Source organism: Globicephala melas, chromosome 19 (genome assembly GCF_963455315.2).
Source record: "Globicephala melas chromosome 19, mGloMel1.2, whole genome shotgun sequence".
NCBI lineage: Eukaryota > Metazoa > Chordata > Mammalia > Artiodactyla > Delphinidae > Globicephala > Globicephala melas.
This window is the reverse complement of record NC_083332.1, coordinates 4,937,780-4,962,403: the sequence shown is the minus strand read 5'-3', so window position 1 is coordinate 4,962,403 and position 24,624 is coordinate 4,937,780. Positions and strand designations below refer to the sequence as shown.

The 24,624-nt window shown below is 41.5% G+C and overlaps 1 protein-coding gene across 3 annotated transcripts; it reads right to left on the bottom strand.

The window, feature by feature from the left end:
- Nucleotides 1–798: 798 nt before the first annotated feature.
- LOC115847701 (zinc finger protein 813-like) lies at nt 799–20,875 on the bottom strand. Of its 3 annotated transcripts, none has more exons than XM_030847802.2 (4): nt 20,702–20,875; nt 18,720–18,817; nt 14,990–15,116; nt 799–3,341 (listed from the first exon to the last, which is right to left on the bottom strand). In XM_030847802.2, exons 2-4 carry the CDS (start codon nt 18,732–18,734, stop codon nt 1,753–1,755), a joined length of 1,731 nt encoding a protein of 576 aa, XP_030703662.1. In that variant the 5' UTR covers nt 18,735–18,817; nt 20,702–20,875; the 3' UTR covers nt 799–1,752. The 3 variants fall into 3 exon arrangements, with proteins under 3 accessions (XP_030703662.1, XP_060145169.1, XP_060145168.1); XM_060289186.1 differs by having other exon boundaries at nt 18,720–18,861; nt 20,707–20,875; XM_060289185.1 differs by having other exon boundaries at nt 18,720–20,875.
- Nucleotides 20,876–24,624: the final 3,749 nt, after the last annotated feature.

Below are 24,624 nucleotides of genomic sequence, written 5' to 3'. Positions count from 1 at the left end.
ATCACATTAATATGATTTCTCCTCTGTATTTATTACCTGATTTGTAGTACGGGTTGAGATCTCACGAAAGGCTTTCCAACACTCATTACCTTTTAGAGATTTTTCTGCATTATGAATTCTCAGATGAATTGCAAGGTCTGAATTTCAACTATAGACTTTGCCAAATTCATCACATTTATATTGAGTTGGCCAAAAAGTGCCTTCTGTTTTTAAGAAAAAATAAAAGACACATTTTTTTCATTTTCACCAAGAACTTTATTGAACAACATACACCCTTTTGTTCCACTACCTTCTGCCATTTTTCAGGAAACTTCATAATTCCAACTTCCCAAAGCTTTTCATCTTTTTGAGCAAAGAACTGTGCCAGTTGCCTTTTACAGTCTTCCAGGGAATTGAAATTTTTTCCATTAAGAGAATTTTGTAAAGACCGAAATAAACAGAAATCCATGGCGCCATGGTGAATATGGCAGATGAATTAGAACTTCCCAGCCAAGCTGTAACAGTTTTTGCCTGGTCATCAAAGAAACACGTGGTCTTGCGTTATCCTGATGGAAGATTATGCGTTTTCTGTTGACTAATTCCGGATGCTTTTCATGGAGTGCTGCTTTCAGTTGGTCTAACTGGGAGCAGTACTTGTTGGAATTAATCGTTTGGTTTTCTGGAAGGAGCTCAAAATAGAGGACTTCCAATCGCACTGTAGACACATCATCTTCTTTGGATGAAGACTAGCTGTCCGTGTGGTTGGTGGTGGTGCACTTCACATGGCCCACGATTTCTTCCATTCCACATGATTGTAGAGTATCCATTTTTTTTTTTTTTTTTTGCGGTAGGCGGGCCTGTCACTGTTGTGGCCTCTCCCATTGCAGAGCACAGGCTCCAGACGCGCAGGCTCAGCGGCCATGGCTTATGGGCCCAGCCGCTCCGCGGCATGTGGGATCTTCCTGGACCGGGGCACGAACCCGTGTCCCCTGCATTGGCAGGCAGACTCTCAACCACTGCGCCACCAGGGAAGCCCCCAGTATCCACTTTTCATCACCCATCACAATTTATTTTAAGAACAGAACTTTTTATTATGTTTAAGTAGAGAATCGCATGCAGATATACGGTCAAGGTTTTTTTTTTCGCTTAACTTATGTGGAACCCAAGCATCAAAGCAATTCATATAACCAAGCTGGTGCAAATGATTTTCAACGCTTGATTTGGATATTTTGAGTATGTCGGCTATCTCCCACGTGGTATACTGTTGATTGTTCTCAATTCATGTCTCAATTTGATCACTATCAACTTCAAATGGTCTACCTGACCGTGGAGCATCACCCAGTGAGAAATCTCCAGCACGAAATTTCGCAAACCACTTTTGACACGTTCGATCAGTCACAGCATCTTCTCCATACACTGCACAAATCTTTTTTTGCGTTTCGGTTGTGTTTTTACCTTTCTTGAAATAATGAAGAGTAATATGCTGAAAATTGTTGCTTTTTTCCTTCCATCTTCAATATTAAAATGGCTGCACAAAAATTCACCAATTTTTATGTCTTTTTTTAAAATGCACGCTGATATCACAGCTGTCACATAAAATCTAACAAAATTGTTTGAATGAAGTTAAAGACAACTAAGTGCTCCTAGAGCCACCTTACGGAAAAAACTGAACCTTCTGGGCAACCCAATATAATTTCTGTCCTGTATGGATTCTCAGTGTTGAGTGAGGGCTGAGATGTGATAAAAGGTTTTGCCAAACTCATTACATTTGTATCAGCTCTCTCCGGTATGAATTTTTTGATGACTTACAAGGTGTGATTTTTCACTAAAGACCATGGCACACTCATCACGTTTGTAAGGATTCTCTCCAGTATGAATTGTCTGGTGTCTTATAAGGTGTGCTTTTCGACTAAAGAACTTATCACACCCGATACACTTGTAAGGTTTCTCTCCCGTATGAATTCTCTGATGTCTTGTTAGGTTACTTTTTCGACTAAAGAGCTTGCCACACTTAATACACTTGTAAGGTTTCTCTCCAGTATGAGTTCCCTTATGACTTTTAAGGTGTGCTTTTCGACTAAAAAACTTACCACACTCAATACATTTATAAGGTTTCTCCCCAGTATGATTTCTCTGATATCTTGCAAGTAATGAATTTTGAGGAAAGACATTTTCACACACATCACATTTATGTAATTTCTCTTCTGTATGGAGAAACTGATGTCTGCCAGGTTTTGAGCTGTAATGAAAGATTTTCCCACACTCATTACATTTGTAAGGTTTCTCTCCAGTATGAACTCTCTGATGCTTTCCAAGGTTTGGCTTTTGAGAAAAGAACCTGCCACAGTCATTACATTTGTAAGGTTTCTCTCCAGTATGAATTCTCTGATGACTTTCAAGATTTGAATTTCGATTGAAGACCCTGCTACACACATTACATTTGTAAGACTTCTCTTCATTATGAACTCTCTGATGCTTTATAAGGTATGCCTTTTGATTAAAGAATTTGCCACACTCATTACATTTATAAGGTTTCTCCCCATTATGATTTCTCCGATATCTTGCAAGGAATGAATTTCGAATAAAGACATTTTCACATACATTACATTTATGTAATTTCTCTTCTGTATGGAGAAACTGATGTCTTCCAAGTTCTGAGCTGTAATGAAAGATTTTCCCACACTCATTACATTTGTAAGGTTCCTCTCCAGTATGAGTTCTCTGATGACTTGCAAGGTATGAATTGTGAGTAAAGACTTTTTCACATACATCACATTTATGTACTTTCCCTCCTGTATGGAAGATCTGATGTCTTTTGAGGTATGATCCCTGAAGGAAGGTTTTGCCACACAGATTACATTTGTAAGATCCTTCCCTGTGTGCTTCCTGTTCTTGTGTCACTACTGAAGGACGCATAAAACCACTCGCATGTGTACTAGAAATGTTGGTTTGCACACTAGAAGAAGTTCCTTCAAGTGGTGAAAATGAGGCACTACTCCTGATATCCTTGTCCACTTGAATAAATTCATCAATCTTCTCTTCACTTTTAAATATATGCAGTTCAACCCAAAAGCTTAATGCCAGCCTATTTTCAATAGGCTTGATTCCTGCAACACTTCTAACATGTTCATCTCCCTTCTCAGTGAGATTTTCGTTATGGGTTATAGGTATTTGGTTGTAATCACTTTCCTCATCTCTCTTCTGAGACACTAAGTCATACATATTTTCTTGAACATCGCTGAGGTAAAAATGTTTCATTTCATTCCTTTCATGTCTTTCTGACATCACGGTTTGGAATACTTCTCCTCTATCAGTATTTGCTTTCAGTTGTAATATCTTGATCACATGCATGTAAGAGATATCTACAAGATATAAAGAACCGTAAGTATCCCATTCACTACAATTCATGAATAAATGTTTCAGGTTAAATAAGCCATACTAAACCAAATAATACTTCTATCAAGCAAAGTTATGAACCTCACCAACCATGATATTACAATTTGAAGAAACACAATAGGAATGATTCTTTACTAAAGCTAAAGTCATCAGAGGTAATTCCAGTAATTTTATGGCGCACTTTTAAACAACCTATGACAAAAATACTCACATTGGAAAAACTGCTGTTAGCTATCAAAGTGTAGTTTTCACCCATGATGCCAACCAAAGCACATACCAATTATCAGTAAACATACTGGTAATCTTTACTCGAGGAGAAAAGGATATTAAACTATATGTGTGTGTGTATATGTATATATATTTTCAGAATACTTATTATACATGAATAAATACTAAAGAACCAAAAATATATTGTAACAATAAATAAACCAAAACTAGCTTATCTAATGAATAATCTAAATGACTGCCACTTTAGAACTGGGAAACAAATATAACACAGAGAAAATGAAGAATTTGATAAATTTTTTTTTTTTTTTGACCAGGCCCATGTGGCATGCAGGATCATAGTTCCCCGACCAGGGATCAAACCAGTGCCCCCCGAACTGGGAACACGATGTCTTAACTGCTAGACAACCAGAGAAGTCCCAATAAAACATTTTTTTAAAACAACTAAATATTTCTAAAAACCTCCTATAAAACTATGTACCCATGAAGAAGCATAAAACATCTGTAAGATCACCATCTGGAAATCAAAATTAAATAAATTAATTATCAATAAATGAAACATTCTCCAGTTATATGAACAGCCAATAAATGAGCAACTCCCTACGTATGCAGGGACCTTAAACATCCAGTTCATTGGCTCTGGCATACATGTAATGAAGAATGAGCAACTTGTAAATTTATTTAATTATGGTCAGATACAATATTGTGGGGAACAAATTGCAAAAATAAGGTATACAAGATATAATGCAGACAAAGAGATAGTATAATAAAAATAACAGAATAATAATATATCTTTTCAACCAAAATAACTTTTGAGTTTTTACTATAAAAAATACACTATTCAAAGCCATCTAACAGTACTTATTCCTTTGAAAAGGCTTGAGGAAAATTATCAAGATTTTTCAAGGAAAGGAAGTAGACTCAAGAGGATTACGTACATGAACTCAATAGACAAAGAAACTACTGAGACAACCAGGATGTGCATCTGGACTTACAGTGTGAGAAAACATATTCTTAAGATGACCCTCAACCCAAGCAGCCCACCAGACTAAAGTACCAAGAGTTAAAAGTTCTGGCTAGGAAAAAATGCTCCTATTGACAATTTTTTACAGCACGTCAATGTGGTGAAATGTTTACATACATTCTGGGTATATCTGTAAAATCAGAATTCTTAGGTGTGATATTGTGATTTATTAAAAATACGGACTCGGTGCTTGATATGAGAAATTCATTACTTCCACTCACAACTTATCTGCCAAAACTGGTCCCTTGGCTTGCCTTGATGGAACGGGGCTGCGAAATTAGACAACGGGCAAAAAGAGTAAGAGACGTTTCACTAAAATCAATATACAGAATAAAAGTAGGAAAAAGAAAATATATTTAACATCACTAACCAGTGTGAGACCTCTGAGTTTTCTGTTTCCTCCATGTGAACCCCCGACTGCCTTCAGGCGTCATAAAAAAGGGAAAGTCTCTACTACACTCTAGTGATATTCATTAGGAACTTGTAATTGTCTGTGGGAACTGGCAAATGGGAACAAAGTTTTTCAGAAACATTCTGAGCTCACCAAGTGTGCACTGTCATTGAAACACAGCTGAATTGATGTTGCGATTCTAGGAGATGGTATGTCAGAATAAAAAACACATCTTAGAGACTGGCTGTGTCCCTCCCACCCAACACTCTTACACTACACTAAGCCCACAGTTCTAGCAGCAGGAAGGCATCAGCAAAGTACTTTGCTGAGGCCAAAGAGTGTGTAAGGGGAAAAGCAGTAAATGCTCAAATCTCAAACATGCAATGCTCTAGGGTAGAAACTAATCCAGTGGCAAAGACACATAGGAAGGAAGAATAATTCTGAAAAATCAACGGAGTTTGTGGAGAAAAATTACAGTTCCTGAGGACCACAGCAATCCCTGACTGGTACTACTATAATTTAACGTAATGCTCACTGATGGTGGTTGTGGATGGTGGTTATCTATGAAGCATGTAATATGATATTAAATTTATCTATAACTTTTTTTTTTTTTTTTTGCGGTACGCAGGCCTCTCACTGTTGTGGCCTCTCCCGTTGCAGAGCACAGGCTCCGGACGCGCAGGCTCAGCGGCCATGGCTCAGGGGCCCAACCGCTCTGCAGCATGTGGGATCTTCCCGGACTGGGGCACGAACCCGTGTCCTCTGCATCAGCAGGCGTACTCTCAACTACTGCGCCACCAGGGAAGCCCCTATCTATAACTTTAAATCTAATTTGCCTGATATAAAAGAGCCCTGACACTATTTTCGTGGTAATAGAGTAATTGCTATAAAACGTCCATGATATAACGAAAATATTTTTCTAAATAACTCCTACAAAACTATGCGCCCATGAAGAAGCAGAAAACATTCTGAAATGTTATATCATCTGTAAATCAAAATTAAATATTAATAAATGAAATATTCTCTAGTTATATGAACAGCCAAAGTCTGAGCATTTTAAGGATATAATTACATTAGTTAAGAATGTGAACACAAGAAAGAATGCTACTAAAATATTAACTATAAATATACTTTAAACAAAAAATGTATTGGCTTTAGAATATCAAAAGTTCATGCTAACACTCCAGGTGATCAAACATTAAAATTAGCCTACCCCTCAAATTACTAGAAATCATACCATTATATTTTTTAACACTAGCTTTGCAAGGAAAAAAATGAAACCAATGAGGAGTGATATCAGCCGGATAGCAGAAAAGTAAACAAGAGGCACTCATTAACATATGTGGAACCCAAGTTTAAAACAATACATAAACATACAAGCCTTTGGGAAAACTCTGCAAACGAGTTAATAAGCGATACCACTCAAGCAACTAACTATCCCGAAAACACTAAACAGAAAAGTGTAGCAAAGTTCATGACAATTTGCTGGTCTTTGACTCCCCAGTCCTTTCTTAAATCACATTGAGACTGAACTGGAGGAAACCTCCCAATTTTCAGAGGTGCCCTCAGGAGGAATGATAATAAAAACCACAATGAGATATTACATCATGCCTCTTAGAATAGCTCTCATTAAAAAGACCAGAGGTGACAATTGTTATTGAGAATGGGGATAAAATGGAATTCTAGTAACTCTGAGACATGGGTTTGTGGCATTCCTCAAAATCAGAAAAAAAACCTGCAAAGACTTATCAGTCAGGCTCTGTTGATACTTTCTCACATCCATGATGACCACTCCACTACATAGCTTGAAGTGATTTGTACATAGCAGAAAAATATTACAGGGCTTCCCTGGTGGTGCAGTGGTTAAGAATCCACCTGCCAAAGCAGGGGACATGGGTTCGAGCCCTGGCCTGGGAAGATTCTTCACGCCACAGAGCAACTAAACCCACGTGCCACAACTACCTAGGCTGCACTCCAGAGCCCGTAAGCCACAACTACCGGGCCCACATGCCACAACTACTGAAGCCTGCGCGCCACAACTACTGAAGCCTGCACACCTAGAGCCTGTGCTCCGCAACAAGAGAAGTCACCACAATGAGAAGCCCGCACGCCACAACAAAGAGTAGCTCCCGCTCGTCGCAACTAGAGAAAAGCCTGCGTGTAGCAATGAAGATCCAACACAGCCAAAAACAAATTTAAAAATTTTTTTAAAAAGAAATGGCTCAGGGATCTAAACAAGAAGACAGGGATTGAGACAGATCAATGCAGGTTCTGAGGTGCGAGATGGAATCAAAGAGCAGCCAGTGTTTTCCCACCTTCTGATGAGGCTTCCTAAAAATATCAAATGGGGACGGAAGCAGGAAATGTTCAGGGATTGATGACTGGACTGACAACTGAGCATACAGTGGAACCATGCACTGAAGGAGAGATGAAAGGGCAAGGGACCTTCATAAAACAGCCTGCCTCATGCTCCTCAACGACAATCAACAGCAAGTTCACAGGAGCCAGATGGCGAGTGTCGTAGATCATGATAAAAATTGTGCTTTTGTGTCTGTTTGAGCAGCAGACCCACTGGAGGGTGAAAGAATACATTTTACGTGTTGAAGGACAGAGCCCTATAACTGTCTGACTAGGGCACAGTTGCCAAACACTATTAATAATGAGGCCTCCCTTCTGCCTTTCTGAGATCTGACCTGTGTTCACACTTTGATACATCCCCAAGATGCATTCATGTCACTCCACAGCCCAACATTCTGCCTCTTGCTACAATACGGGTAAAATATTCGGATGATAAACAGAAATTCCTATACCTGAGAAAAAAGAAACATGGTTTGCTGTGGATTTTCCAGAATCATGGTTCTTTATTCAGCTAAGGATTGAGGACACTACTGAGGGGTCTAGAAAAATATTTCAGAAACTCACCCACTGTTTGCCTCCTTCTGAATACACAGGGAACAGTTAAAATGCAGAAATCCACTCCCTCTTGAGAGAACACTGGAATCACAACTAACTGCTGAACAATCATCGACAGGAAGACACTGGAACTCACCAAAAGAAGATATCCCACATCCAAAGACAAAGGAGAAGCCACAATGAGACAGTAGGAGGGGCGCAATCACAATAAAATCAAATCCCGTAACTGCTGGGTAGGTGACCCACAAACTGGAGAACACTTATACCACAGCAGTCCACTCACTGGAGTGCAGGTTCTGAGCCCCACATCAGGCTTCCCAACCTGGGGGTCCGGGAACAGGAGGAAGAATTCCTAGAGAATCAGACTTTGAAGGCTAGCAGGATTTGACTGCAGGACTTCGACAGGACTGGGGGAAACAGAGACTCCACTCTTGGAGGGCACACATAAAGCAGTGTGTGCATCGGGACCCAGGGGAAGGAGCAGTGACCCCATAGAGATTGAACCAGACGTACCTCCTAGTGTTGGGGGATCTCCTGGAGAGGCGGCGGGTGGCTCTGTCTCACCGTGAGGACAAGGACACTGGCAGCAGAAGTTCTGGGAAGTACTCCTTGGCGTGAGCCCTCCCAGACTCCACCATTAGCCCCACCAAAGAGCCTGGGTAGGCTCCAGTGTTGGGTCACCTCAGGCCAAACAACCAACAGAGAGGGGACACAGCCCCACCCATCAGCAGACAAGCGGATTAAAGTTTTACTGAGCTCTGCCCACCAGAGCAACAGCCAGCTCTACCCACCACCCGTCCCTCCCATCAGGAAACTTGCTCAAGCCTCTTAGATAGCCTCATCCACCAGAGGGCAGACAGCAGAAGCAAGAAGAACTACAATCCTGCAGCCTGTGGAACAAAAACCACATTCACAGAAAGATAGACAAGATGAAAAGGCAGAGGGCTATGTACCAGATGAAGGAACAAGATAAAACCCCAGAAAAACAACTAAATGAAGTAGAAATAGGTAACCTTCCAGAAAAAGAATTCAGAAAAATGATAGTGAAGATGATCCAGGACCTTGGAAAAAGAATGGAGGCAAAGATCGAGAAGATGCAAGAAATGTTTAACAAAGACCTAGAAGAATTAAAGAACAAACAAACAGATGAACAATACAATAATTGAAACAGAAAATACACTAGAAGGAATCAATAGCAGAATAACTGAGGCAGAAGAACGGATAAGTGACCTGGAAGACCGAAGAGTGGAATTCACTGCTGCACAATAGAATAAAGAAAAAAGAATGAAAGGAAATGAAGACAGCCTAAGAGACCTCTGGGACAACATTAAACACAACATTCGCATTATAGGGGTCACAGAACGAGAAGAGAGAGAGAGAGGACCCGAGAAAATATTTGAAGAGATTATAGTCGAAAACTTCCCTAACATGGGAAAGGAAATAGCCACCCAAGTCCAGGAAGCACAGAGAGTCCCAAACAGGATAAACCCAAGGAGAAACATGCCGAGACACATAGCAATCAAATTGGCAAAAATTAAAGACAAAGAAAAATTATTGAAAGCAGCAAGGGAAAAATGACAAATAACATACAAGAGAACTCCCATAAGGTTAACAGCTGATTTCTCAGCAGAAACTCTACAAGCCAGAAGGGAGTGGCATGACATATATGAAGTGATGAAAGGAAAAAACCTACAACCAAGATTACTCTACCCAGCAAGGATCTCATTCAGATTTGATGGAGAAATCAAACGCTTTACAGACAAGCAAAAGCTAAGAGAATTCAGCACCACCAAACCAGCTCTACAACAAATGCTAAAGGAACTTCTCTAAGTGGGAAACACAAGAGAAGAAAAGGACCTACAAAAACAAACCCAAAACGATTAAGAAAATGGTCACAGGAACATACATATCAATAATTACCTTAAACGTGAATGGATTAAATGCTCCAACCAAAAGATACAGGCTTGCTGAATGGATACAAAAACAAGACACATATACATGCTGCCTACAAGAGACCCACTTCAGACCTAGGGACACACACAGACTGAAAGTGAGGGGATGGAAAAAGATATTCCATGCAAATGGAAATCAAAAGAAAGCTGGAGTAGCAATACTCGTATCAGATAAAATAGACTTTAAAATAAAGAATGTAACAAGAGACAAGAAAGGACAATACATAATGATCAAGGGATCAATGCAAGAAGAAGATGCAACAGTTATAAATATATATGCACCCAACATAGGAGCACCTCAATACATAAGGCAACTGCTAACAGCTATAAAAGAGGAAATCGACAGTGACACAATAATAGTGGGGGACTTTAACACCTCACTTACACCAATGGACAGATCATCCAAACAGAAAATAAAGAAGGAAACACAAGCTTTAAATGACACAATAGACCAGAGAGATTTAATTGATATTTATAGGACATTCCATCCAAAAACAGCAGATTACACTTTCTTCTCAAGAATGCATGGAACATTCTCCAGGATAGATCACATCTTGGTCACAAATCAAGCCTCAGTAAATTTAAGAAAATTAAAATCATATCGAGCATCTTTTCTGACCACAATGCCTTGGTCACAAATCAAGCCTCAGTAAATTTAAGAAAATTAAAATCATATCGAGCATCTTTTCTGACCACAATGCTATGAGATTGGAAATCAATTACAGGGAAAAAAACATAAAAAACACAAACACATGGAGGCTAAACAATACGTTACTAAATAACCAAGAGATCACTGAAGAAATCAAAGAGGAAACCAAAAAATACCTAAAGACAAATGAGAATGAAAACATGATGATCCAAAACCTATAGGATGGAGCAAAAGCAGTTCCAAGAAGGAAGTTTATAGCTATACAAGCCTACCTCAACAAACAAGAAAAATCTCAAATAAACAATCTAAACTTACACCTAAAAGAACTAGAGAAAGAAGAACAAACAAAACCAAAAGTTAGCAGAAGGAAAGAAATCATAAAGATCAGAGCAGAAATAAATGAAATAGAAACAAAGAAAACAATAGCAAAGATCAATAAAACTAAAAGCTGGTTCCTTGAGAAGATAAACAAAATTGATAAACCATTAGCCAGTCTCCTCAAGAAAAAGAGGAAGAGGACTCAATTCAATAAAATTAGAAATAAAAAGGAGAAGTTACAAGACACCGCAGAAATACAAAACATCCCAAGAAACTACTACAAGCAACTCTATGCCAATAAAATGGACAACCTGGAAGAAATGGACAAATTCTTAGAAAGGTATAACCTGCCAAGACTGAACCAGGGAGAAATAGACAATATGAACAGACGAATCACAAGTAATGAAATTGAAACTGTGATTAAAAATCTTCCAACAAACGAAAGTCCAGGACCAGATGGCTTCACAGGTGAATTCTAACAAACATTTACAGAAGAGCTAACACCCACCCTTCTCAAACTCTTCCAAAAAATTGCAGAGGAAGGAACACTCCCAAACTCATTCTATGAAGCCACCATCACCCTGATGCCAAAACCAAACAAAGATACTACAAAAGAAGAAAATTACAGACCAATATCACTGATGAACACAGACACAAAAATCCTCAACAAAATACTAGCAAACAGAATCCAGAAACACATTAAAAGGATCATACACCATGATCAAGTGGGATTTATCCCAGGGATGCAAGGATTCCTCAATATACGCAAATTAATCAATGTGATACACCACATTAACAAATTGAAGAATAAAAACCATATGACTGGGCTTCCCTGGTGGTGCAGTGGTTAAGAATCTGCCTGCCAATGCAGGGGACACAGGTTCGAGCCCTGGTCTGGGAAGATCCCACATGCCGTGGAGCAACTAAGCCCACATGCCACAACTACTGAGCCTGTGCTCTAGAGCCTGTGAGCCACAACTACTGAGCCCGTGTGCCACAACTACTGAAGCCTGCACGCCTAGAGCCCGTGCTCCACAACAGAAGAAGCCACCACAATGAAGCCTGTGCACCACAATCAAGAGTAGCCCCCGCTCGCCGCAACTAGAGAAAGCCCACGCACAGCAATAAAGACCCAACACAGCCAAAAATAAATACAAATAAAATAAATTAAAGAAAAAAAAAACCACATGATCATCTCAATCGATACAGAAAAAGCTTTTGACAAAATTCAACACCCATTTATGATAAAAACTCTCCAGAAAGTGGGCACAGAGGGAACCTATCTCAACATAATGAAGGCCATATATGACAAAGCCACAGCAAACATCATTCTCAATGGTGAAAAACTGAAAGCATTTCCTCTAAGATCAGGAGAAAGACAAGGATGTCCACTCTCACCGCTACCATTCAACATAGTTTTGGAACTCCTAGCCTCGGCAATTAGAGAAGAAAAAGAAATAAAAGGAATATAAATTGGAAAAGAAGAAGTAAAACTGTCACTGTTTGCAGATGACATGATATATACATAGAGAATCCTAAAGATGCCACCAGAAAACTACTAGAGCTAATCAATGAATTTGGTAAAGTTGCATGATACAAAATTAATGCACAGAAATCTCTTGCATTCCTATACACTAATGATGAAACATCTGAAAAAGAAATTAAGGAAACACTCCCATTTACCATTGCAACAAAAAGAATAAAATACCTAGGAATAAACCTAGGGAGACAAAAGACCTGTATGCAGAAAACTATAAGACACTGATGAAAGAAATTAAAGATGATGCCAACAGATGGAGAGATATACCATGTTCTTGGACTGGAAAACTCAATACTGTGAAAATGACTCTACTACCCAAAGCAATCTACAGATTCAGTGCAATCCCTATCAAATTACCAATGGCATTTTTTACGGAACTAGAACAAATCATCTTATAATTTGTATGGAGACACAAAAGACCCTGAACAGCCAAAGCAGTATTGACAGAAAAAATCAGAGCTGGAGGAATCAGACTCCCTGACTTCACACTATACTACAAAGCTACAGTAATCAAGACAATATGGTACTGGCACAAAAACAGAAATACAGATCAATGGAACAAGATAGAAAGCCCAAATGCAAACCCACGCACCTATGGTCAACTAATCTATCACAAAAGAGGCAAGGATATACAATGGAGAAAAGACAGTCTCTTCAATAAGTGGTGCTGGGAAAACTGGACAGCTACATGTAAAAGAATGAAATTAGAACACTCCCAAACACCATACACAAAAATAAACTCAAAATGTATTCGAGACCTAAATGTAAGACCGGACACTATAAAACTCTTAGAGGAAAACATAGGAAGAACACTCTTCGACATAAATCCCAGCAAGGTCTTTTTTGATCCACCTCCTACAGAAATGGAAATAAAAACAAAAATAAACAAATGGGACCTAATGAAACAAGCTTTTGCACAGCAAAGCAAACCATAAACAAGACGAAAAGACAACCCTCAAAATGGGAGAAAATATCTGCAAATGAATCGACAAAGGATTAATCTCCAAAATATATAAACAGCTCATGCAGCTCAATATTAAAGAAACAAACAGCCCAATCCAAAAATGGGCAGAAGACCTAAATAGACATTTCTCCAAAGAAGACTTACAGATGGCCAAGAAGCACATGAAAAGCTGCTCAACATCACTAATTATTAGAGAAATACAAATCAAAACTACAATGAGGGCTTCCCTGGTGGCACAGTGGTTGGGAGTCCGCCTGCCGATGCAGGGGACACAGGTTTGTGTTCCGGTCCGGGAAGATCCCACATGCCGCGGAGCAGCTGGGCCCGTGGGCCGTGGCTGCTGGGCCTGCGTGTCCGGAGCCTGTGCTCCTCAACGGGAGGGGCCACAGCGGTGAGAGGCCCGCGTACCACAAAAAAAAAAAGAAAAAACTACAATGAGGTATCACCTCACACCAGTTAGAATGGGCATCATCAGAAAATCTACAAGCAACAAATGCTGGAGAGGGTGTGGAGAAAAGGCAACCCTCTTGCACACTTGGTGGGAATTTAAATTGATACAGCCACTATGGAGAACAGTACGGAGGTTCCTTAAAAAACCAGAAGTAGAATTACCATATAACTCAGCAATCCCACTACTGGGCATATACCCAGAGAAAACCATAATTCAAAAAGACACATGCACCCCAATGTTCATTGCAGCACTATTTACAATAGCCAGGTCATGGAAGCAACCTAAATGCCCATTGACAGACAAATGGATAAAGAAGATGTGGTACATATATACAATGGAATATTACTCAGCCATAAAAAGGAACGAAATTGGGTCATTTGTATAGCCGTGGATGTATCTAGAGACTGTCATACAGAGTGAAGTAGATCAGAACTAGTAAAACAAATATCGTATATTAACACATATATGTGGAACCTAGAAAAATGGTACAGATGAACTGGTTTGCAGGACAGAAATTGAGACACAGATGTAGAGAACAAACGTATGGACACCAAGGGGGGAAAGCGGCAGGGGGTGGGGGTGGTGATGTTATGAATTAGGAGATTGGGATTGACATGTATACACTGATGTGTATAAAATGGATGACTAGTAAGAACCTGCTGTATAAAAAAATAAATAAAATTAAATTCAAAAAAAAAAAGAAAACGCAGAAATGCAGCTCACTTACTACAACTCCTATCTCAAAAGTACATGGGTAGGAAACATGAAAGTGGGTATGTCCAAACTTTCCGATGAACTTTGTAAATATGTAAGCTCTAAAACATCTCCGAATGTATCATGAAGTGGGCAGATCATCTGAGGAAAGTTAGGTTTAAACTGATGCCAGGACTTCCCTGGCGGTCTAGTGGTTAAGACACCGTGTTTCCAATGCAGGGTTGCAGGGTCCGCAGGTTTGAGGCCTGGTCAGGGAACTAAGATCACACATGCCGTGCTGTGCAGTGAGGCCATAAAGTAAATAACTAAATAAAAATTTAAACTCCTGATGCTGTATCCTGAAGGTTTTAGTATCTCGGTCAGCAGGCATTTTAGATCAGTCAAGAAAAACAGGTGCTCCCAAGAGGCACAGAAGGGAAAATGCAAAGATACCCAAGGGCAGATAGCAACATCTAGAGGGAAATTATCCTCACCCACGGAGATCAGGTTCCTGTAGTTCTCCAACATCACGTCCCTGTATAAGGCCCTCTGAGCAGGGTCCAGGCATTCCCACTCCTCCTCAGTGAATTCTATGGCCACATCCTTGAATGTTAACGGTCCCTGAAATGAAAACACATTTCACCAAGGGGCCCTGAGGAGAGTTCTCATTTTCACACCAAATGACAAGAGAAGAGTAAGGATCAATTCAATTGAAGTATGTATTCTGACAGATCTATGTAAAGGGATTCAGAGCAAATTGTACATCTCTAAGTTTTATTTCTTATGCTTTCTCATAAAATTATGATACCTTACAATTAATGTAGATTTTTTTCATATTTGTGGACAATACATGAAATATAATACATACAAATAAAATTCAATAATTCATTGTCTATGCAGAAGCATTACACATTATGTTTTAAACACTAAGTGAGGGCTTCCCTGGTGGCGCAGTGGTTGAGAGTCCACCTGCCAATGCAGGGGACACGGGTTTGTGCCCCGGTCCGGGAAGATCCCACATGCCGCGGAGCAGCTGGGCCCGTGAACCATGGCCACTGAGCTTGCGCGTCCGGAGCCTGTGCTCCGCAACGGGAGAGGCCACAACAGTGAGAGGCCCGCGTACCGCAAAAAAAAAAAAAACAAACCACTAAGTGATATTCAATATCTAGATGAGTTACGGGTATGAACTGTGAGTTCAGAAATGACAAAGGCCACAGTGGCTTTAAACAAAAGTCACAATGAGGGGTGTTGTCTCAGGACATATTTTTGCTTTTTTTTTACTACTCATTTTTATTCATTTGAATATCAGAATTTTTGGCGAGATGAAAAAGTATCAACTCTACTAAGTGGTACTAACATGAAACAAACAGAATACTTTAAGGGCAATCTCAATAAAATAATTATATTCAAAAATATACATACCATTTTTCTCCATTTAAACATACATAAGCAGGCATTAACAAAAGCCATAAAATGTTTGTTTTTCCTACTAATAAAACATTGATGCAACATTATACATTTTATTAGTATTATGCATAATTTCCACAGATTAAGAAACAAATTATCACAAAAATAAAGTTAACAATTCCTGGAGAATTAAAAGTCATGACAAATAAGAATATGGAAAAAATGTAATTAAGCAAAAACACTTCACCAAATGATACGATAAGAAGAAAATAAGAAGGAAACACTCAGGACTTCCCTGGTGGTCCAGTGGTTAAGACTCCATGCTTCCACTGCACGGGGCATGGGTTGGATCTGGGGTCGGGGAACTAAGATCCCACATGCCACGAGGTGCGGCCAAAAAAATTTTTTTTAATTAAAAAACAAAAGAAGAAGAAGGAAATAGTGCATTCTCTCTGAAGTTACAGTGGAGTGAAGGGGGCTGGCCAGGGCTCCTGCCTTTCATCACTGTACAGTGTGCCTGAGCAGGGACCACTAGAGGAAGTAACAGGAGGAAAACAGAGAACAAGAAACACAGAGAGAGCGTGTCAGAGTTGGAACTGTTAACATTCACAAATACAAGGACATGGAAAGGCGAAAAGTGAAAGGAAAAAAAAAAATCCATCCTAATGACAGCAGGGGTGACTACATTATATCAGACAAAATAAAATAATACACAAACACGAAACAAAATACATTCTATAACAGTAAAGGGGTAAAATTACCAAAAGCTAGAACAATTATAAATATGTATACATCTAACAACATTGCTCGCCCTAAAATGAAGCAAATCTTAACAGAAATAAAGAGAGAAATAGATAGCACAATATTAGTATCAGATTTCAATATCCTGGGTTTACCTACACATGGAAAGAAAAAGAAGATCAATAAGTTAACAGAGGACTTGAAAAACACTACAGTACAACTGTACCTAACAGACATGTACAGAACACTCCACCCAACAACAGCAGCAGAAAACACAGCCTTCCCCAACATGCATAAAACATTCTCCAGGACAGACCACATCTCCCACAAAACAAATCTGAACAAATTAGAGAAGACTGAGATCATAAAGAGTATCTTCTCTAAACACAAGGAAATAAAATTACAAATAGAAAGCAGAAGCAAAACAGGAAAATCTGCCAAATGTGGACATTACACAGCTCATTCTTAAAGAAGCAATCACCAAAGAAGAAATCACAAGGAAAATGTAAGAATACTTGAATGAAAACAAAAAGACTACATACGAAAATTTCTGACAGTGAAAGCGGTACTAAAGGGGAAGTTCACACTGCTAAATGATTACAACAAAAAGGAGAAAGATGCACATTCCACCCTACTGTTCAAGAAACTACTGAACGTCCCAGACAGAGCCATTGAACACCAAGAAAAAATTGAAAGTTATCCAAACTGAAAAAGAAGTAAAATTATCTTATTTTTAGGTGACAAGTTTTATATGTAGAAATCAAAAAGATTCCAAGAGAAAGCTACTACTCCAAAGAGCAACGTTAGAAAAGTTGCAGCATAAAAAATGAGCACGCAAAAATCAGTTGCATGGGCTTCCCTGGTGGCGCAGTGGTTGAGAGTCCGCCTGCCGATGCAGGGGACACGGTTCGTGCCCCGGTCCGGGAAGATCCCACATGCCGCGGAGCGGCTGGGCCCGTGAGCCATGGCCGCTGAGCCTGCCCGTCCGGAGCCTGCGCGTCCGGAGCCTGTGCTCCGCAAGGGGAGAGGCCACAACAGTCAGAGGCCCGCGTACCGAAAAAAAAAAAAAAAAAAAAAAACACTTCTGTGTGTAAAAGGATATAACACACAGAGAGTAAAAACACAACTTCTGGGCTTCCCTGGTGGCGCAGTGGTTGAGAATCTGCCTGCTAATGTAGGGGACACGGGTTCGAGCCCTGGTCTGGGAGGATCCCACATACCGCGGAGCAACTAGGCCCCTGAGCCACAACTACTAAGCCTGCGCGTCTGGAGCCTGTGCTCTGCAACGAGAGGCCGCGATACTTAGAGGCACGCGCACCGCGATGAAGACTGGCCTCCGCTTGCCACAACTAGAGAAAGCCCTCGCATAGAAACAAAGATCCAACACAGCAAAAATTAATTAATTAACTCCTACCCCCAACATCTTCTTTAAAAAAAAAAAAAAAAACTTCTGAGGAATGGAGTGATGAAAGTGACTTAAAGAATTTCCAACTGTCAGAAATTTAGGTTGATTTCACAGTTTAAATTCAATGAAGCAATAAAACACCCATTATCACTGAAGTTTGCTTCTGAATTTCCATTCCATTTCCTTCTCAATCATTAGGATTAGAACAAAGTGACTCAGTCATTTAGCTTCAATTGCCTGGAAAATGTCAGAAAGAATTTCCACTTACTGGTCTATCTTTCAGATTTTACCCCACTATTGTGCATATTAATATGTGACTTCCATATGCAGCTTCTTTATCCTGGTTTACAGAGAGCAGACAGTGCATCCTGATGGGGCCCTAAGCAATCCCTGCTGCCCAATAGCATTGACACCACGTCTCTAATCCATGGGTGTGAAGCCCTGCCCAGGACTACACCCAGTGGAGCCTCTTCACAAGTTCCAGGTCACTGGGTCATGGGGAGACGGGATCTAAGTGGAGATGACAGGCCCTGAGGGAAGGACCTGGGTGGGTGTAAATGTACAGGTGTCAGGCGGGATACTTCAGAGTCAGACAAGTTTACCGAGTCCAAATAAGGGCATCTGAGGAAAATCAGAAAAATCAGAAAAATCAACTGAGAATATGACATTACCTGAGAAAGAGCCATTTCTGACTCCTTTTCTTTCCTCTCCTTCCTCTTCTGGGCTTCTTCCTCAAGCAATAGGAGTCTTTAGAGGTCGATCTTCAAAGCTGGAAACAGGCTGCTTAATGCTTAGAATCAACACACCCCCTTCCTGAGTCACCAGCACACACACAGGGAAGCCCTCAGCATGTGGAACAGACAGTCCTCTGCTGCCCACTGTCCCAGGAGGGATTTGGGGCAATAAACTCCTACAGAGTCCAACAAGTGAGTTTTCCCACACTTTCCTTCAGATCTCGCTCCCCTCCTGGTGAGGCCCTCACGTACCCAGCAGCAGTGGGCACCTCAGCAGGACCCGACGATCCCCTTCAGGTCACAGACCAGCCCTGATCCATCCCCACGCAGAGCAGAGCCCTCACCCTCAGCCCAGATCTCAGCCCTCAGGAACGGGGGGACCCAGAGTCCTGATGTTCAAAGACGGATCCAGACTGCAATCACTTCGGGCACGTTAAGTACTACTGAGGCTGCACACCACACTGACGATAGGAAGGGAAATCTCTAGTCAGGGGGTAGAAAACACGCATAGGCAAAATGCCTTATCAATCTAATGTGAAGTCTGGATTGAGCACCACTGACAGGAAGCAAGCCCAGCACACCTCCCACTTTCTTTTTCTTTTCCAGATTTATAGATATATAACCGATGAATAAAAATTCTGTACATATGAGGAATACACTGTGACTGCATCCAGTTTCCCCCCTTCTATTTGCACTACTATGTGCTTCCATTTCATTCTGTCTGGGTCTCCCTATTTCTTTCTCTTTCTCTTCCCCTCCGCTCTCCTGCTGTTCCTGCCCTCCTCTCTATTTCTTTTCTCCCACCTGTCCTGCCCCACTCTGCAACCTGTTCCCCCTCTTGATGTTCTCTCTCTCCACCCTTCCTGATTGTCCTAAATCTCTATGTATTTCTGCCTCTTTCTTCCCTTTTCTGTGCTCCCTCTCTGCCCTCCAGGTTACACCCCTTCTATCCCTGTTACTCTCCCTTCCTCCCCACTCTCTGGCATGGCAAGTGGCTGTGCTTCCTTCCAGCTCTCCCTCTTCTTCTGCTCTTCTTATCATCCCTTGTCCTCATACTCTCCCAGCACCATAATGCTACGAAGGCCATGGGTCCACATTTTATCCTCTCTCCGACTCTGTGTGAAGGGCCTCACCACTGTTAGCCGCCCGCTACCGGTAATCCAGAGCCCCTCTCTCTATGCTGCTCTATGTCAAACTCTGGACATCCAGCTTTTTATATACTTCTCTAGTTCATTCACTTGCTCCTTTCAAGGCATAATCGCTTTTATTTTACAGTCTATTTACAAGTCGCTCAGCATCCTCTATGTTCCTAACGATGCTCCCTCATTCTTTTGCCTCAGTTGTTCTATTTCTCTCTCAGTCTCTCTGTCTCTGCTTCTCCTGGTCGCCTCGCCAACATATTTACAGGGATGGAGACTGAATAAGATGCCCGCCAACCTCAAGAGACCATTTTCCATCGGGTGGATTTGAGATGATAGAACCATGGGTGTCACTAGGCTGGCCCAGGTCACCTCCCCCAACGCAGGGTGAGAGGAAGGGCTGACTACGAAAGGGAGGCCTGTGGGGCAGAAGGACAGACCCGAGGAGACGCGAGGGCAGAGGGGCTGAGAGGGAGGGAGTGGGTCTCAGGAGACGGGCGGGCTCCCCAGAATCCCAGGACCAGGAAGACACCTCTGCGGGGCGACCCGCCTGCCCTCCAGGGGCTGAGAGGGTGAGGCTGGGGGTTGGGGGGGGGCGTGCGGCGTGCATCCACCTCGCGTAAGAGGACGTTACATGGAGGGGCGAGGGGGAGGGCGGAGGTACTAAAGGGTTTTAAACAGGAAAATGTCGCGAATGAAGGTGTCTACCTGGACCGAAGGCGGAAAAGCCAAGAGAACCGACCAGCCTCAGAACGAATTCAAACCCAAAGGAAAACATACCCGACCTGTATCGGCGACGTCTGGATTTACTTCGGGCGGAGGGCCGGGTGATGGGATTTTAGGTCTGAAGTGACTCCGAGACCCTGAGGATGGAGTAAGGGGGGACCACGTAGCAAAGATTTACACTAGAAAAATTTACGCCCCGCAGAGCGATCGTCGTTCCGAGAGTTAAACTTCCGGTTCTGTAAGAAATTGCGCACGCGTAGACTTAGAGGCGGAACTTCCGGGAGCGCGGCCTGGGCGGAGCGCTACAGATGAGAGGCTGCGGGAGGAGGGCCCTAACCCGCTCAGCCGGCGTCTGGAGGCGGGGTGGGTAACGGTACTTTTATGTACCACGAAAACGCTCGTCTTAAGTTCTTATCTGGAACAGGTTTAAGATAAAAGCTTTCAGTTGTGTCTGAAACTAAGATGTTTCCTCCTGACAAGTTGAAAACGATTTCAATAAAAAGCGTGAGAGGTTTCTCTCACGTCCCGCTCCTGCGGCTCAAGCAATTCAGTGGTTGGGAACGTGGGTCTCCAAGTGGTAGCTGTGGGGCGCTAGTTCCATCCCGGAACAATTCCTGCAATTAGAATTAATTTAGGCAGTTCAAGGAAAGAAGAGCTGGACTTGGCTCTATATTACAAACTAGAATGGAAGATACAAAACTTTCCCTGTGTAGAATGGCCCATTCATGCTGACACCCTACCGAACAGTTTTTCCTTTCTGTTTCTCATTCAGCCAGGTGGCCGAATGAGGCCGAATGACAACACGTGTCAGTTCCAGAGGCTCAGGGACAAATCCCGGAGTCTTGAGACTGGAGGACTAAGCCGTGTGATAATCTCCGTCACTAACCATTGCTTTAAAAAGAGCAATACACTGTAAAAATTTGTTGTAAATTGCATTGTTCATTTTTTTCTTTTTTCCCCAAAGTGTTTTATTTGCCTCTTAAAACTTCCCCCCCCCAGTTTTATTGAGATGTACTTGACATACATCACTGTATGAATTTAAGGTGTACAGCATAATGTTCTGACTTTCATGTGTTGAAATAGTTATCAATAAGTTTAGTAAGCATCCATCACCCCATATAGGTACCATAAAAAGAGAAAGCAAAAAAAAAAAGCGGAAAACATATTTTTCTTTTTATAAGAATGTCGACTGGAAAAAATGCACAACGCGAGAGGTGTGCGTTGTTTTATTTGGGGCAAAATGAGGACTATACCCCAGGAGACAGTCTCAGATAGCTTTGAGGAACTGGTCTGAAGAGGTAGGGGGAGAAAGTCACGATAACTGTTATTTTGGTGAAAGGGGATACATGCAATCAAGCACACATTTTTGCAGAATGTTGCTACCAGTCTTGTGGAGATTACTGCTAGTCATGATGTGCAGATGTCTCCATTAATGATTTAGTGCTTATCTAGATACGAGGAGATTCAAGAATTTGGGCTCATAAAATCTTCTCCTGAAAATATCTAAATATCCCAAGGCCTGTTCTGACCGTTTTTACAGCGCACAGAGTGCTTCATTCCTGATCTCCACCCTAAAATACTTTTAGGGTGTCTTGAAGGTCACCCACTGCACCAGCTATTGATTTAAGCCTTGTAGAGTCAGATGGCAAGTTCCAAGTTTAGTTTGCAGCGCCCCCTCATGGCCATAAGTTCAAACCTGTTCGGGAGGCATTTCAGGACCATTTCATAGCATGGTGCTAGGAATGCTCATTCCTAGGTCGGGGAAGGATTTTGTGTGTGTGTGTGTGTGGTACGCGGGCCTCTCACTGTTCTGGCCTCTCCCTTTGCGGAGCACAGGCTCCGGATGCGCAGGCTCAGCGGCCATGGCTCACGGGCCCAGCCACTCCGCGGCATGTGGGATCTTCGCAGACCGGGGCACGAACCCGTGTCCCCTGCATCGGCAGGCGGACTCTCAACCTCTGCGCCACCAGGGAAGCCCAAGGGGAAGGATTTTATTGATAGGCCACTCACTGCGCTATTACTGGACTAGGCCTTATTAACAGCAAAACGTCTCTGGACCACCTGTCTTACTATTCTGTTATGGTACACGGGGGAAAAAAATCCCTCTTGTTGCTTCTTCCCATGTCTAGAGTTACACTGTTACAGTCATTGATCTCATAAAAACTGTGTATCCGGTCAAGTCCTTCAGGTCACCTACTCATCATTATTTTTATCAGAGGCTCAGTCACACATTTGGTAATACAAGAAACAATCGCCTTCTGAAACAGGCAAAATAGAATATAGCAAGTAGCATTGATAGAGTTATAAGTAAATATTGAAGCCAAGAGCTTCCTACGCCAAACCAGATTTTGAAGAAGTCAAGACGAGGGAATGGGTCACTTTAAGGCTGAAATCTGACTTTTCATATGGTTCATTAAATGTGTTATATCAGAGGAATCATCAGGTATGAAAACACAGCATGCAGTTTGAATTATGGCACAGGTGCTCCCCTGAGATGCCCTAAGGATGTCAACGGCCACGCAGTTTTGTAGCACAGCCTTACTCATCATAGAGACCTCAGAATTCAGTAGGCTAATAGTCTGATTAATATCATTTAAAGCCTATTGAGTGAATTTTGTTAAGGCTCCAGTGTGGGCAATTACACTCTCCAATCCTATTGAATGTGCAAAAATCGCTGGTAAATGATCATAACAGTGGAATGCAGATTTCTTGACCCATCAGGATCATACCTATGGTAAAGTGGTATGGCCATCTCCAAACTGGTATGTACATGACCTTGAGTCCAAGAGAATTTACAATACTATATTAGTTGGAATACTTATATTAGTTGCAGGCATGCAGCATAGTGACACAGTATTTTAATGTTATGCTTCCTTAGAAGTTCTATCAAAATAATGGCTATGAATCCCTGTGCTACACAATATGTTACTTAAGATATTGCTTATCTATTTTAATTTATTAATTTTATTTATTTATTTTTGACTGCGTTGGGTCTTCATTGCTGCGTGCGTGCTTTCTCTAGTTGCGGCGAGCAGGGGCTGCTCTTTGTTGTGGTGCGCAGGCTTCTTATTACAGTGGCTTCTCTTGTTGCAGAGCACGGGCTCTAGGCACCTGGGCTTCAGTAGTTACAGCACGCGGGCTCAGTAGTTGTGGCTCGTGGGCTCTAGAGCGCAGGCTCAGTAGTTTTGGCATACAGGCTTAGTTGCTCCGCGGCATGTGGGATCTTCCCGGACCTGGGCTTGATGCCATGACTTGATCCCGTGTCCCCTGCATTGGCAGGCGGATTCTTAACCATTGCGCCACCAGGGAAGTCCCTGCTTATCTATTTCATACCTAGTAGTTTGGATCTCTTAATATCACATTGCTATCTTGCACCTCCTCCCTTCATTCTCCCCACTGATAACCTACATTTTTTTTTTATCTGTGAGTCTATTTCTCTGTTGCTATATATACTTCTTGGATTTATTTTCTAGATTGCACACACAAGTGATAGCATATAGTATTTGTCTTTGTCTGATGTATGTCACTAAGCATATTGCATGGAATATTATACTCTCAGGATAAACAACAAAGACAGCTGACAAATCTGTTTCTAACATCTTTTCCCTTTACCTTTCTTTGTTTTTGAGGTGGAAATATGAAATTCAAAAATTCTTATTAAAATTAGCTAATATTCGGAAAAACGTAAAATTATTGTTTTCATGAAAATGGGACAAAATCTGAAAATTAAAAGGGCTTTGCCTCTCAATCTTCACCCTTCTTAGTCATAAGAAGCCATGTTGCTATAAAGAAAGTGAAGAGGGAATTTTCTGGTGGTCCAGCAGTTAGGAATCGGAGCTTCCACTGCAAGGGCCTGGTTTGATCCCTGGTGGGGGAACTAAGACCATGGAAGCCACGCAGCATGGCCAGAAAAAAAAGTGAAGAATAAATGGTCATGGAGGTAGAAGGAGCAGAGGACCCATCACATCCCACGTGGC